The sequence below is a fragment of the Oreochromis aureus genome, linkage group 6 (assembly GCF_013358895.1).
Source record: "Oreochromis aureus strain Israel breed Guangdong linkage group 6, ZZ_aureus, whole genome shotgun sequence".
Classification (NCBI taxonomy): Eukaryota; Metazoa; Chordata; class Actinopteri; order Cichliformes; family Cichlidae; genus Oreochromis; species Oreochromis aureus.
Window position 1 is genome coordinate 34,120,993 of NC_052947.1, and position 12,117 is coordinate 34,133,109.

A 12,117-nucleotide genomic window follows, 5' to 3' on the forward strand; every position below is an offset into this window, starting at 1 on the left:
CACATCCAGGAAGTAGATGTTGGGAAAGACTGCTGTTTTCTTCCTGACAGCTGGGAGAGTTAACTCCTTGCTTTTGACGAAGTCTGGTAGTTAATTGTTAGCTAATAAATAAATAACTGTATTTATTCTGTCGGAAAGGCAACAATGGAAGTCGACTCAGGTATTTTCGAAGTTCGTGCGGTACTTCAGAACATTAATTAACCCAATTTATTTCTACATTAGCTAACTAGCTAACAATGCTAGCCGCTAAAAAGTAGCTAAAAGTTTGTTGTGCTGGTTAATGATTTGACAGAGGGTCATATAACGATTACAGGGAGACGTTCAAATGGGAGCAGGAAGAGATTTTGTTTGTCTGGTTTGGCTCGAGTGCGTTTACGGTGTCGAAACTGAATTGTCGGCAGTTTTGTTTGCGAAGTCTGCTCCCTTGGTTAGCCATTGTCTTTTCTCCTGGGAGGCAAACGTAAAAAGGAGAGAAGTGTCGAATTTTAACGTTTTTTGTTAGCTGTGGGAACATATACTTGAGTTGTGGTGTGATGTTATTGTTTGTATGTGTAAACTTATTATAAGGCGCAGGGTATTAGGGACATTAGGGTAGCCAGTAGTGAACTGTTCATATACAGTATTTATTAAAAGCTCATAAGTGTGCACAGTTTGGAATATCAGTATCCCGTAGTCAACAATTTAATTTATAATTAATTACTTATTTGTGTGGAATGTCGAATTTAAGGGTGCATCATTTTCTTCATTTTTATTGATTTTTATTATTATTCCTATAATATAAAACAGCTTCTTCGCAGTTTTCTATCACTTAGAAAAGTGTTAGAAAACTATCCTCCTCTCATCCTTCTCACCACTCTCAGTGCAACCTTAATTTCCCCCTTTCTCTTCATTTCCACCATCCTCTATCACATGTTCTTGCTCACTCTGCTATGCAAACTCTTACTTGACGTATAATTTTTCAGTTTTCATCCTTTTGGGGCTCATGGCAGAGGTCAACTCTGATCATTGAGGCACAGTTTAATTCTTGCGAATAATGTAGCTGTCTTTATATTTGTGAAATTTTAAATGAGTTCCAACACTATAACTACAGTACCTTGAGAAGGCCTGATATCAGTATGTTAAAAATACATTAGATTAAATTAGATTTATGATATGTTCATTGTTTTGACCTTGTGACAGCCATTTTCCTTTTGTTTTACTTTGATGTTATCAAACAGAGAAGTTATATGGCAGTTTAAAGGTCTTGCAGATATAAACTGGGTGATTCAGTAATACGTAAAAATGGTTTCCACAGGTATGCTGCCCGACGGTTTTTCGTTAGATGTAGAAAAAGCTAAATCTAACGAAACTATCGGCATGTGAATGTTTTTCCCTTTCATTCTTTTCATTTAGATTAAGAAGAAGTGTCAGTGTGGTATTTTAAGCCTTAAAATATACCAGCTTCCTCAAAATGCCTTGCTTGCCTCACAGCTGGCTCCACATACAGTAAAGCAGAATTCTACTTGATGTTAGTCTTAGTAAAGTTTCAGTTCAAGCTGCTATCGAAACAAATGATTACTTGAACTTTTTGTTCTCAAGATACGAGCTCACCATGTGTCAAATACTTTGGAGGAGACCTGCTTCTGGTTATCTGGCTGTTTCTGAAATTCATGGCCACATGTTATAATGGTGTTAAATTTAGCTTGGTAAATTTGAGAGACATCTTATATTGATTCAACGTTTTCAACAACCTCTTAGCCATTCTTAACCTCTTAGCTGTTATCTTTGCTGACCTTCCTTTTGAAAGAAATGTGTTAATGGCTGACAAGTGAACTGAGTTTACTTCCTTTGCCTCTCAATTCTTTTGTTTTTTCCATTTCTCAATTTTGCTTTCTTGGAGAAAGACATGAGTAATGAGACTCATTAGCAGTCACCTGGAGAGAATAAATTAACTGTGCTATAAGGTTGAGCCTCAATGTGTGTTGGACTAAACCATTTCTAAGTTTGTAAGTCTGGCAGAGAGCCTCTGTTATTTTTGTAATCATCCAACCGATTTATTCAGGCAGTTTAATTATGACATAATTTACATAGGGATTAAAAAATGTAAACAAAAGCAAACTTTTCATTCCTGACTTGGAAGGGCCCCTCTGCTGGAGCACTACATAGTCAGTACTTTTCTCTCCACTGCTACAACCTATTCTTTTAAATGGTGTTGAACAATTTTTAGCCAGTCTGGAGGTTGTTTTTTCATGGTTTAAATTTTATCTTTAGTCACTATGTTAATATCAGTTTGTTCCAAAACACATAATTTGTTCCCATTTCTTTTGTCATGGTGTGTGTTGGTCCTATGATACAACTGGATATGTGGAGGAAAAAAAATTAGGAAAAAAAGAAAAAGCAAACTTGTCTAAGAGAATTCAGACTGTGTTGAAGAATAAAGGTGGTCAAATGAAATGTTGACTTTCAAGCTGCACTGTATTTGTACAGTACAGCTGTACAAGTATAGTATTTTTACTCTATTTCTATGCATGTTTGCACTTGTCAGTAGATCCCTGCACTTATTTCTCAATTTCATAGCAAAACATGAAGAAATGAGGGATGGTTTGTGACTTTTGCGTGGTATTGTAGTTATTATCTCAACTTGAATCTCAACTTGAGTCTGCAAATAAAAAAACTTTAATTTATGCAAATCTCAGACAACATATACATCCTTAGAAATATCTGTGCTATCCCAATATCAACTGAATCGTGTAGCCGTCCATCTTTTTATGTGGACGTGACTGGATCGATGGATGGATTGATCCTGATTTGAAGTGACAGTTGTCAAAATGCAGGGGTAATTAGCTCAGGGTGTTAAACACAGTCAAATTTCTTTGTATTATGTATATTTCATCGATTTTTGTTTTCTGTACAGATGCAATATTAGCATCTGTTCCAGAACAGCTAAAATAAATGTCATGTAAGAAACATTACTTTGTCTTTTCAAGTGTTCGTCACTGATCACAGTGGGCGAATCAGCAGTAACCCTCTGCTGGACCAGCTCCCCAGTTACCAGTCCCTGCTGTACCGCAGGAAGTCGTCAACTGTTGGCTCCAAACAAAGAGGCAGCTCTAGAGCAAGGGTTGGCTCATCTGGCAGTGGGAAATGGGGTATAAACACCTTTGTAAGACTAACCGTGAAACAGAAGAGTCAGACTGAGAAGCGACACATCAGAGAACTAGCCAAGCCCATGGCTGAGAAACGCAAACACAAGTAGGAAACTGTAGTCTGTTATGACTTCTCTCACTAATAGCTAAATAACGTTGTTGTGTGTCAGGAGTTTATTAGACTGTTTGATGTTTTAGGAAACAGTGTGCAGAAGATGCTCAAAAGTTGAGCAGCTGGCAACAGTGGCGACAAAGCACCCGCAAGTATCTGAGGAGGATGAGAGATGAAAGCGAAGAATGGCTGAACTCCTTGAAGCTCTGGAGGGGAGACATCCACCTAATAGAAGGTAAAAGAAAGACAAACAGATTGTCTGACAGAAATTGTTTCTTTGGACACAAAGACATTTTTGGATTTCTGTTCAGATGATGCTAATCAGTAATTATACTTTTGTGGAGACGGAAAGTGTACCTTTTGTTGTGTCAGACTTAAGTTCTCCCTTTTTGCCTCTTTCACTTGTCACTAGGGATGTTTGGAACAGGGATCCTGTCTTACTTCTCCTTTCTGCGCTTCCTGGTCACGCTCAACTTTTTCATCTTTCTGCTCATGTTTGGTTTTGTCATGTTGCCCATCATCATTGCACCCCATGCTTCAGGAAATATCACCTTCAGCCAGAATGAAAGTGAGAGGATTTTTTTGTTTGTTTGTTTCAATTAGAAGCAAATACTAAGCAAGAAAGAATAAAAAGGTTAACTTGTCTGTTATATTACAGGTTACTGCAGCGTGTATAAAAGCGACAGTCGTCGAGGTCTTGTTAACTATCATAAGTATATTACTGATTTGCTTTCTGGCGAAGTAAGTGTTGTCACATTATTAGTCTCCTGAGAAAGAGTCCGCTCTGTAGTTTCTGTACTCACCTGCTGTGCTTCATCTGCAGGGCTTTCTGGAACAGACCTATCTTTTCTACGGCTTCTACAACGTGGACAAAATCCATTTCTCCCACATAACTTATAATTTGGCACTGGCATACCTGCTGGTCACTATAGGGTACCTCTTTCTCAGTCTTATCTGGATTGTTAAAAGGTATGAAAAAGGCAAACTCGTGAGAAATAACATTTATGTGATGAGATGTGGTCTTGAGTGTTTTCTTCTTTTTAAGGTCTGCCGCGGGGTTCAAACATAATCTGATTCAGGATGAGGATTGCTTTCAGAGTTTTTGCAACAAGATCTTTGCTGGCTGGGATTTCTGCATCACCAGTGAGAATGCTGCAAAGCTGAAGAAAAAGACTTTGCTCTATGAGCTGAAGGTTAGTTTATACATCAGAAGCATGATTGTAAAACTGACTCGTCAAAACAGTGGCCAGTTTACAAATTTGCTTTAAACTAATTTGAAAAAATGGGTGCTCACATGGCACCCCAGCAGCTACATACAGTTACTGTAAAGTAAAAATAAGATGTGCATTTTAATATAACCTACTTTTATGTCTTGTGACATTCAAGGCCCCAGTTCTCACATGCATTACTACCGGGTCACATGCTAATCAGCAGTATTCTGTGCTATCATTAGTAGTCGCTTCAAATCCTCACCAGGAAGTTAAAATAAATTTATCACAGGTCCCGCCTGCTTCACAGTGCCAGCAGTTATTTTGCCTCTAACCACATGAAGTCACTGAATGTCACTCACTTTCTATTGTCCCTGGTTGCCACATAGCTGCCAATTGTAGTTCATATGCACCTTAGAGAAATGTTGCCCTTTAGCTGATTCTGTCTTATTTTAAGTGTAATGAGATGATTTTGACTAGAAATAAGACAAATAATCTTGGTAAGATTTTGAGTTTTTGCAGTGAACTAATGCAAATGTATCCACATCACACAGTTGAAAGCAGGGGTCAGCAACCTTTAACACCCAAAGAGCCACTTGGACCCGGTTTCCACGCAAAAGAAAACACTGGGAGCCGCAAATACTTTTTGATATCTAAAATGAAGATAACACTGTATATATTGTTTTTTTACCTTTGTGCTTTGTGTGAATAACTAAAGTAAGTAAGTAAAGTTTATTTATTAAGCGCTTTTCACAGACAGGCAGTCACAAAGCGCTGTACACAAATATTAAAATAAACAATACAATCAATAGACATTATACACAATGTAAAAGATCAAATGTAAATAATGTAAAGAATATAAAATACGTAGATCAACAATAGGCTTGTTTGAACACAAAAGCTTTTAACTGCTTTTTAAAAGAATCCACAGAGCAACTAAGGTGTGTTGCTTATGAAATCCATGAAGTGCTACAGAGAAAATTACATTTCATTTATGCAATTAACACATTTTGAACTCTTAAAGAAATATAACAAAAGGAAAGACACCCAGCTGAACTAAAATGATCCATGTAGCAAACAAAAACTGTTGTCAGCCGCCACCCTTTTAAAAAGTAATTGGGGAAAAAAAGCACTATGCCGCTAAAAAAAAAAAAATATAGATATTTGCAAAATTCTGCCTAAATATCTATTTTACCTTGTTAATGTGTGTGGCGGGGCGTGGTCTGCAGTGCCGCTGAATGGGAGTCGGACGCACCTGAGCGGCACCCGCAATCGCGCCTCGCCGCCTTAAAGTCTGTGCTCTTTCTGCTGTTGTGTTGTCGGGCTGTGAGCTGAAAAGCTACAGCCCGCTGTATGCGTACAGCAACCGTGTGTGAAAAGTGGTCAATATAGAGATGCTGAAAAGCATGTTCATGCAAACATCGTCGGGTCTGCCGTGATATTTTTACAATGAGACTTCTGGTCCCGAACCTCTGCTCACAGCGTCTGCAAATCGGAGCTTTCATCTTTACGCAGGACTGTAAGCTGTCATCTGTGAGGCGTGAGCGGTGTTTGTTTTTAACATAGTTCACGGTGGAGAACAGCTGCCGACATAATGTGGATCCGAAGATCCATAATTGGCCTACCTGGGGTTGAAAGTCTCGATAAATGCACGGCAAGCCATGGGTACACCGCTTCCCGAGTGTAACGCTTATTTTGAGCGATGAAAAAAATAATAAAATATTATTTTATTTTTATATTTCAAAATCACAACAATCTTCCAATATAGAACTACAAGTTTTTAAAAAAAAAGAACTAAACACAAATAAAATGCACTTCAGCTAAATACTTCTAATTTATTTTCCCAAACCACACGGAGCTGCAGTATAAGGACTAAAGAGCCGCATGCTGCTCCGGAGCCGGGGGTTGCCGACCCCTGAGCTGAAGTAAAAAAAATAATAACCAAACACCATCATTTTGTTGTCTTGCCTTTGAAGCGAGATCGATCAACTGCAGATCAGACAACAAACGACGGAGGCACCAGACAAGTGCAATCAAACGATGAGTTTATTGACAACGGAGAACAACCATCAGCATATGGCCTGTTTTGCTCTGATAAAAATACACTGGGTTCTGGTTTTATAGCATAGAGGATCACACCCCCACATACACGTCAAATACAGATCAAAAATACATTGTGTACAGTCATTGTTTACAGACAAGGGTATATCTTGTACATCTTAATAACTATAAACAGACATATAACTTCTCTTTTTGATAACACCTTCCTTTTAAGGTAATAACTTTAAGCTTCAGGGCCTCTAAGGGCTAATAATGGACCCTCGTCCTCAATCTCTAAGTAGACAGAATTACAGCAAGTCTCAAATAAGAAGCAGAAGACACTTGGGCCTTCGCTCAGGCCTGCTACTAGATTTATGTGTATTGTAAGCATGCATGCAATTAACCTGCTATGTTCTCATCTTCCCTCAACATGTATCACCTGGACACTCTCACCAGTGAAGCTTAAAACCCTCTTAGATGGAACATCAACTCTAAACAAGCACAGATATGCAATGTGTATAAAATGAACTAGACCTGTGAATAGAATGAATGTGATTCAATGCAATATGAACCTTATAAGAAATATTACTGATAAAATAATACTGTAAAACATGTTATTAATACATTCATCATAAGGCAGATTATATGATAGCAATAAAAGAATCTCTAAATCCCAACACCTTATTTTAAAATTCATATTTGTATATCTTTAGACAGATTTGGAGGATGAGAAGATCAAGCAGAAAATAGCAGAGCGCACCCACAAAGAAAAATGTCGGCTTTACTTCATCCGTCTCATCCTGAATCTTTTCGTCATTGGTGTACTGGCTGCTTGTTTCTACTGCATTTATTTAGCCACCATCTTCTCCCAGAAAGCCCAAATGACTGACCAAAAGGTAAGACAATTTTTTTTATTCGTTCTGTCCGTTTTGATTCCACCTCCATGTGGAAATTTCTGATAAATGTAGGCAACACAGGAAAAAAGGTATTTGTTGTTTCTCCTCTTTTGCAGGTGAATTTCATAGTAGATCTCATTTATGAGTATCTACCCTCAATTGTTATCACCTTTGCCAACTTCATTACCCCAGTACTTTTCTCATTTATCATCAACTTTGAGGACTATTCTCCTGCTTTCGAGATCCGCTTCACTCTTTTGAGGTAAAATGGAGTCTCGTGTTTTGACCTGCTTACTCATAGACGCAGATTTGAACTTGAAAGTATTTCTGATTTGCCTTCTTTCTTCCTATCCTCACAGGTGTGTCTTCATGCGGTTAACCAGCATTGTCGTTTTGCTCTTTTCTGTCTGGTCTCGGATCACTAAATGTAAAGATGGTCCCTGTATTTGTGGCTACAACCACGATGTTTACCCTGTAAGTAATCCTCTTTTGTCTTAATGTAATATACAGTGGTTTACAGGGGTAGTGCCACAGGTACCAGTGTCAAACTCATTTTTATCTTTGCATTAGCTGTTATACGTATGTGTTAGAATGTGAATATTACATATGTTAATTGTAACTCCACGAATGTGTGCCCATATTTTGGTCTCTTAGACTTTTAATTAAAAAAAGTATTAAAAAAATCAGTATATTCCTAATCACCCTATAAAATACATTTCTTAAATCGTGACATGCATGTATGGTAAAATCCAGTCTCTATATCCTTGTTGCTGTCGGCAGTGCTGGGAAACGCATGTGGGCCAGGAGATGTACAAACTCACCATCTTTGACTTCATTGTCATCGTTTCCGTCACCATCTTTGTGGAGTTTCCTCGAAAGTAAGACCTCATTTATCCACAGTAGAAAAAAAGTACAGTTCATCTAGTTTTGTGATCATCTCATGACATTTGAAGAGGTGTAAACATGTCACCTTCATAAAAGATTAAGAATCTCCAATGTAACAGTTACAGGAGCTGACTTGGACTACCGTATTTTTCGATAGTGCGCCTTATAATCCGGTGCACCTTATGTGTGAATTCTGGTTGTGCTTACTGACCTCGAACTGATTTTATGTGGTACACGGGGCTCAAAAATCTGTCAAAAATGTTTTAGTATGACTTTGGTAAGCTACAAAGCCGCACCGCCTGATGGATTGTCGGAGAATTACGGCTACCGTAGTCAGGAGCCTCGCGGAGTAATCTGGGTCGAAAACTGCGTCCGCTTCAGGTCCCATAGACAGATGAACACTGCGACATCACTGAGAGTTAAAAACTGTCTAAATTCCTTCATCTTTAATAAAATAATCAGTGTTGCTGCTTTACCAGGTGGAACAATTAAGTTTAACATCCAGGTATCCATGAAAACAGAATTTATTAAATTTAACAGAGTTAGAAGTTAGCATGAAATTAGCTCGCTAGTTTACACCGAAACATGATATAGCATGTTCTGACTGAGATTTCTGAAAAAATTAAAACATACAGCTCTGCTATCACTTCCAGCATAAATAAGGACAGAAAACTAAACAGCAGTGATGTTTGTAGAGTTACTGAAGTTGGACTAGCTGGTATATAATGATGTGCTTCGTGATCGCTAACGACACAGCTATGTTAGCATAACATAAACACAGTGAAACTGGAGGATGAACGCTAACTTTTTTCCACTCGATAAAAGTTAACGTGAGGGTTCCCGATGGTTAGGGACAAATGCAATCGCATGGCAGGATGCTGTATATGCATCAAACTTCAGTCAGGAGAACAACTGAGACAATCCATCCACAATACAAGGTAAGTCATTAATATACTGCAACAACATGGGAATAGAGCAGCTGTGAGAGAATTCAGTATTAATGCATCAATGGTACGGAAGTGGAGGAAGCAAGAGGAATGAGTTGAGTAAAGTTTGACTTATCTGACTGTTTTGTTTCGCTTAATGCGCCCTATAATCCGGTGCGCCTTATGTATGAAAACGGATCCATTCATCGACAGTGCGCCTTATAATCCGGTGCGCTTTATGGTCTGAAAAATATGGTAGTTTTAGTGTTAGCTTAGTTAGTCTAAATAAATGTAGCTAAAATTATTCTGTCACTGAAGGCTTTGCTTTCTCTGATTATTTCTGCTTTAGTCATTTTTGTCTTTCTTGTTCTATCCTACCCAGACTGCTTCTGAGGTACAGTAGTTCTGCCCTGGCTAAATGGATGAGCCAACAGGAATTTTCTATTCCTCAGAATGTACTGGAGATCGTCTATGGTCAGACCATCTGCTGGATCGGCACTTTCTACTGCCCACTGCTGCCTGCTATCTGCACCCTCAAATATTTCTTTATCTTTTACATCAAGAAGGTGACATTTTGGTTTGAATGCATGTAGTTTTCTTCCTTGCAAGAGTGAAGGAAAAAAGCATGAAATATTCTAGTAAGCCTCATTTGCAAATTTTTGTTTGCTAGGTATCATTAATCAAAAACTGTCGTCCAGCCACACGTCCTTTCCGAGCATCCAGCTCCAACTTTTTTTTCCTCGGCGTGTTGTTGATCGGCCTGACTCTTGCCTGTGTGCCTGTCATAGCTAGTATAGCACAGTGAGTAATGTTCATACTGTGTTCTAATTATATTTGTATAGTTTGTGTGGAGCTTTAAAAGAACCTCTAGCAGAAATATTCATGCCAAAGGTCAAAATCTGGCCACTGCCATATAATTATTTTTTTCTTAATATGGATAAATATCGGAACTCTTACTTGTAAGCACTCACTTACACTTCCTTTTTGTACAGAATAAACTGTTCTCAGGCCTGTGGACCTTTTGTTAATTACAACACCTCCTGGGGCGTGGTGCCAGCTACAGTTTATCAGCTACCCGAAGGAGTCAAAAAGCTTCTCTTGGCTCTCTCTTCAGAGGCCTTTGCTGTCTCTTGCTTTGTTCTCACATGGTTGGTCCTCTTATTATATATTTTCACCTTTTTAACGTTGTTTTTCCTCTGCTGTAATTTTATACTTTGTTTCCATGTTTTTTCCAGTTTGGCCATGTTTTATGTGATTGCACTGGCTGGAGCACACAAGAGGGTCATTAATGAACTAAGGCACCAACTAGAAATGGTAGGTCTACTCATATTATACAACAACAAAGTTTTATTCTCCCCCCAAAGGGAGGGAGTGTGTAATTGGTTCTGTTTGTTAGAAGTTTAGTGCCCACACTTTTAAAGATATCATTTTCAAGTTTTGTGTGATTGTAGATACCGATAACGGCTTAATTTATTGTTGGTGAAAATCTAGTCGAAGTTACACAAAATGTGAAAATCAGTAAAACCTATATTATCAACAGTTTTTTATGGATTGTCTTTAAACTTCACAACTAGGCCTTGGGGGACATTAGTACCTAAGTTGGCTAAGCATGTTAGCTTCATTTTTAGCGCTCAAGATCAAAGTTGACCTGATTTCAAATTCCAAGAAACCATGTTAAGTAATATCATATGAAACAGCATGGAGATAGCTGTATAACACACCTTATTTTTTCAATATGTTCTGTACAATATCAGTGATGGCTTAACATGCTGACGTCAGCATGTTTTAATAAAAACATCATAAAAAAATCAAAGTTTTATTATAGCTCTTGTCCTTCAGGGGGAGTTGCGTACTCTGAGTGTTCTTGTTATCAATTCAGTTATTGCCAAATGCAGTGTGAACTGAAATCTGTTTGTGTTAATCTGTCAATCAGGAGGGCCGCGACCGGCGTTTCCTGATCCAGAAGCTGTGCCAGGCCCAGAAGCACTCAGGTGTGAGGTCCCCACAATCCAAATTCCAACCCCGCCGCAGCAGCAGCAGAAGCAGTCCTAGCTACCACACTAGCTTCGCTACCAATTTCAGTGATGCGGTGTTCCTGGCCCATGCAGCTCCAAGCTCCTCCACACAAGTTTAAGTCAAAGGCCTTATTTTACTGAACAAAGCAGAGATGCATGCTTAGATAACTGTAAAAGCATTTTTAAGTTTTCAGACTAATATCTTTAGTGTGTTTAATTAACTGTGAAAACACTGCAATGTAAACAGATATCCTGTTCACAATGCTTCTGACCTTTTCAGTGTTTTTTGTTTGTTTGTCCAAAAAAACAGTCTGAATATTTTGAGTAAATATTTTTTTCCTTTAACCAAAACTTTATTTTTGTTGAGCTGCAGTGTATTTACTTGCTTTTTGCATGTAATCTTTTCCTTCTGAGAAGGACTTCGATTCTTTTAAACTACTGGACTTGTTTTTAAAAGTTTCTCAATTTCATGCACTTTAAATGTATTAACGCAGGGTTTGGTTTTTTGGTTTTGATTTTTTTACTACAGCTTCCTTGTTGACTTGTTTATTTGTGGGTGTTTTTACATATGCAAATGAATATTTATGACTCTGCCTAATACATTTTAAAATACCTGTATACCACTGTAATGAAATTACTTTTAACATTACTTTATACTCAGTTTTATTACCTTTTTAAAATATCTTCTAGACTGTAGGCATGTTATTAACAGTATTTCTGTTCTGGGGATTTTTGTCAGATTTGGGTGAAAATACTCTTGTACTTTCATGATGCCTTAATGTGACTGTGGGTACTGTACATATAAAATAAATGTTTTCTTAAGTATATTTTCTCCTTTTTTTTCTAATAAATGTCACTCTGTCAGTCTCATCATGCAGGTATTTTATGGAACAAACTGATATAAGTGAAT

General features: G+C 37.9%; 1 protein-coding gene across 1 annotated transcript; it reads left to right on the plus strand.

Moving 5' to 3' along the window:
* Positions 1–11: 11 nt before the first annotated feature.
* Positions 12–12,032, plus strand: LOC116331233 (transmembrane channel-like protein 7). Its single transcript, XM_031753843.2, has 16 exons — positions 12–160; positions 2,967–3,231; positions 3,324–3,472; positions 3,650–3,805; positions 3,896–3,978; positions 4,061–4,206; positions 4,283–4,430; positions 7,199–7,381; positions 7,498–7,643; positions 7,741–7,855; positions 8,162–8,259; positions 9,575–9,758; positions 9,863–9,993; positions 10,185–10,340; positions 10,428–10,506; positions 11,126–12,032. Exons 1-16 carry the CDS (start codon positions 145–147, stop codon positions 11,324–11,326), a joined length of 2,256 nt encoding a protein of 751 aa, XP_031609703.1. The 5' UTR covers positions 12–144; the 3' UTR covers positions 11,327–12,032.
* The last annotated feature ends 85 nt before the right edge of the window (positions 12,033–12,117 follow it).

Excerpts from the sequence above, each read along its gene's own strand:
- LOC116331233 (XM_031753843.2), top strand. Across the intron at positions 4,431-7,198 it reads CTTTGCTCTATGAGCTGAAG|ACAGATTTGGAGGATGAGAA; the intron begins GTTAGTTTATAC and ends GTATATCTTTAG. Across the intron at positions 10,341-10,427 it reads TCTTGCTTTGTTCTCACATG|TTTGGCCATGTTTTATGTGA; the intron begins GTTGGTCCTCTT and ends TGTTTTTTCCAG.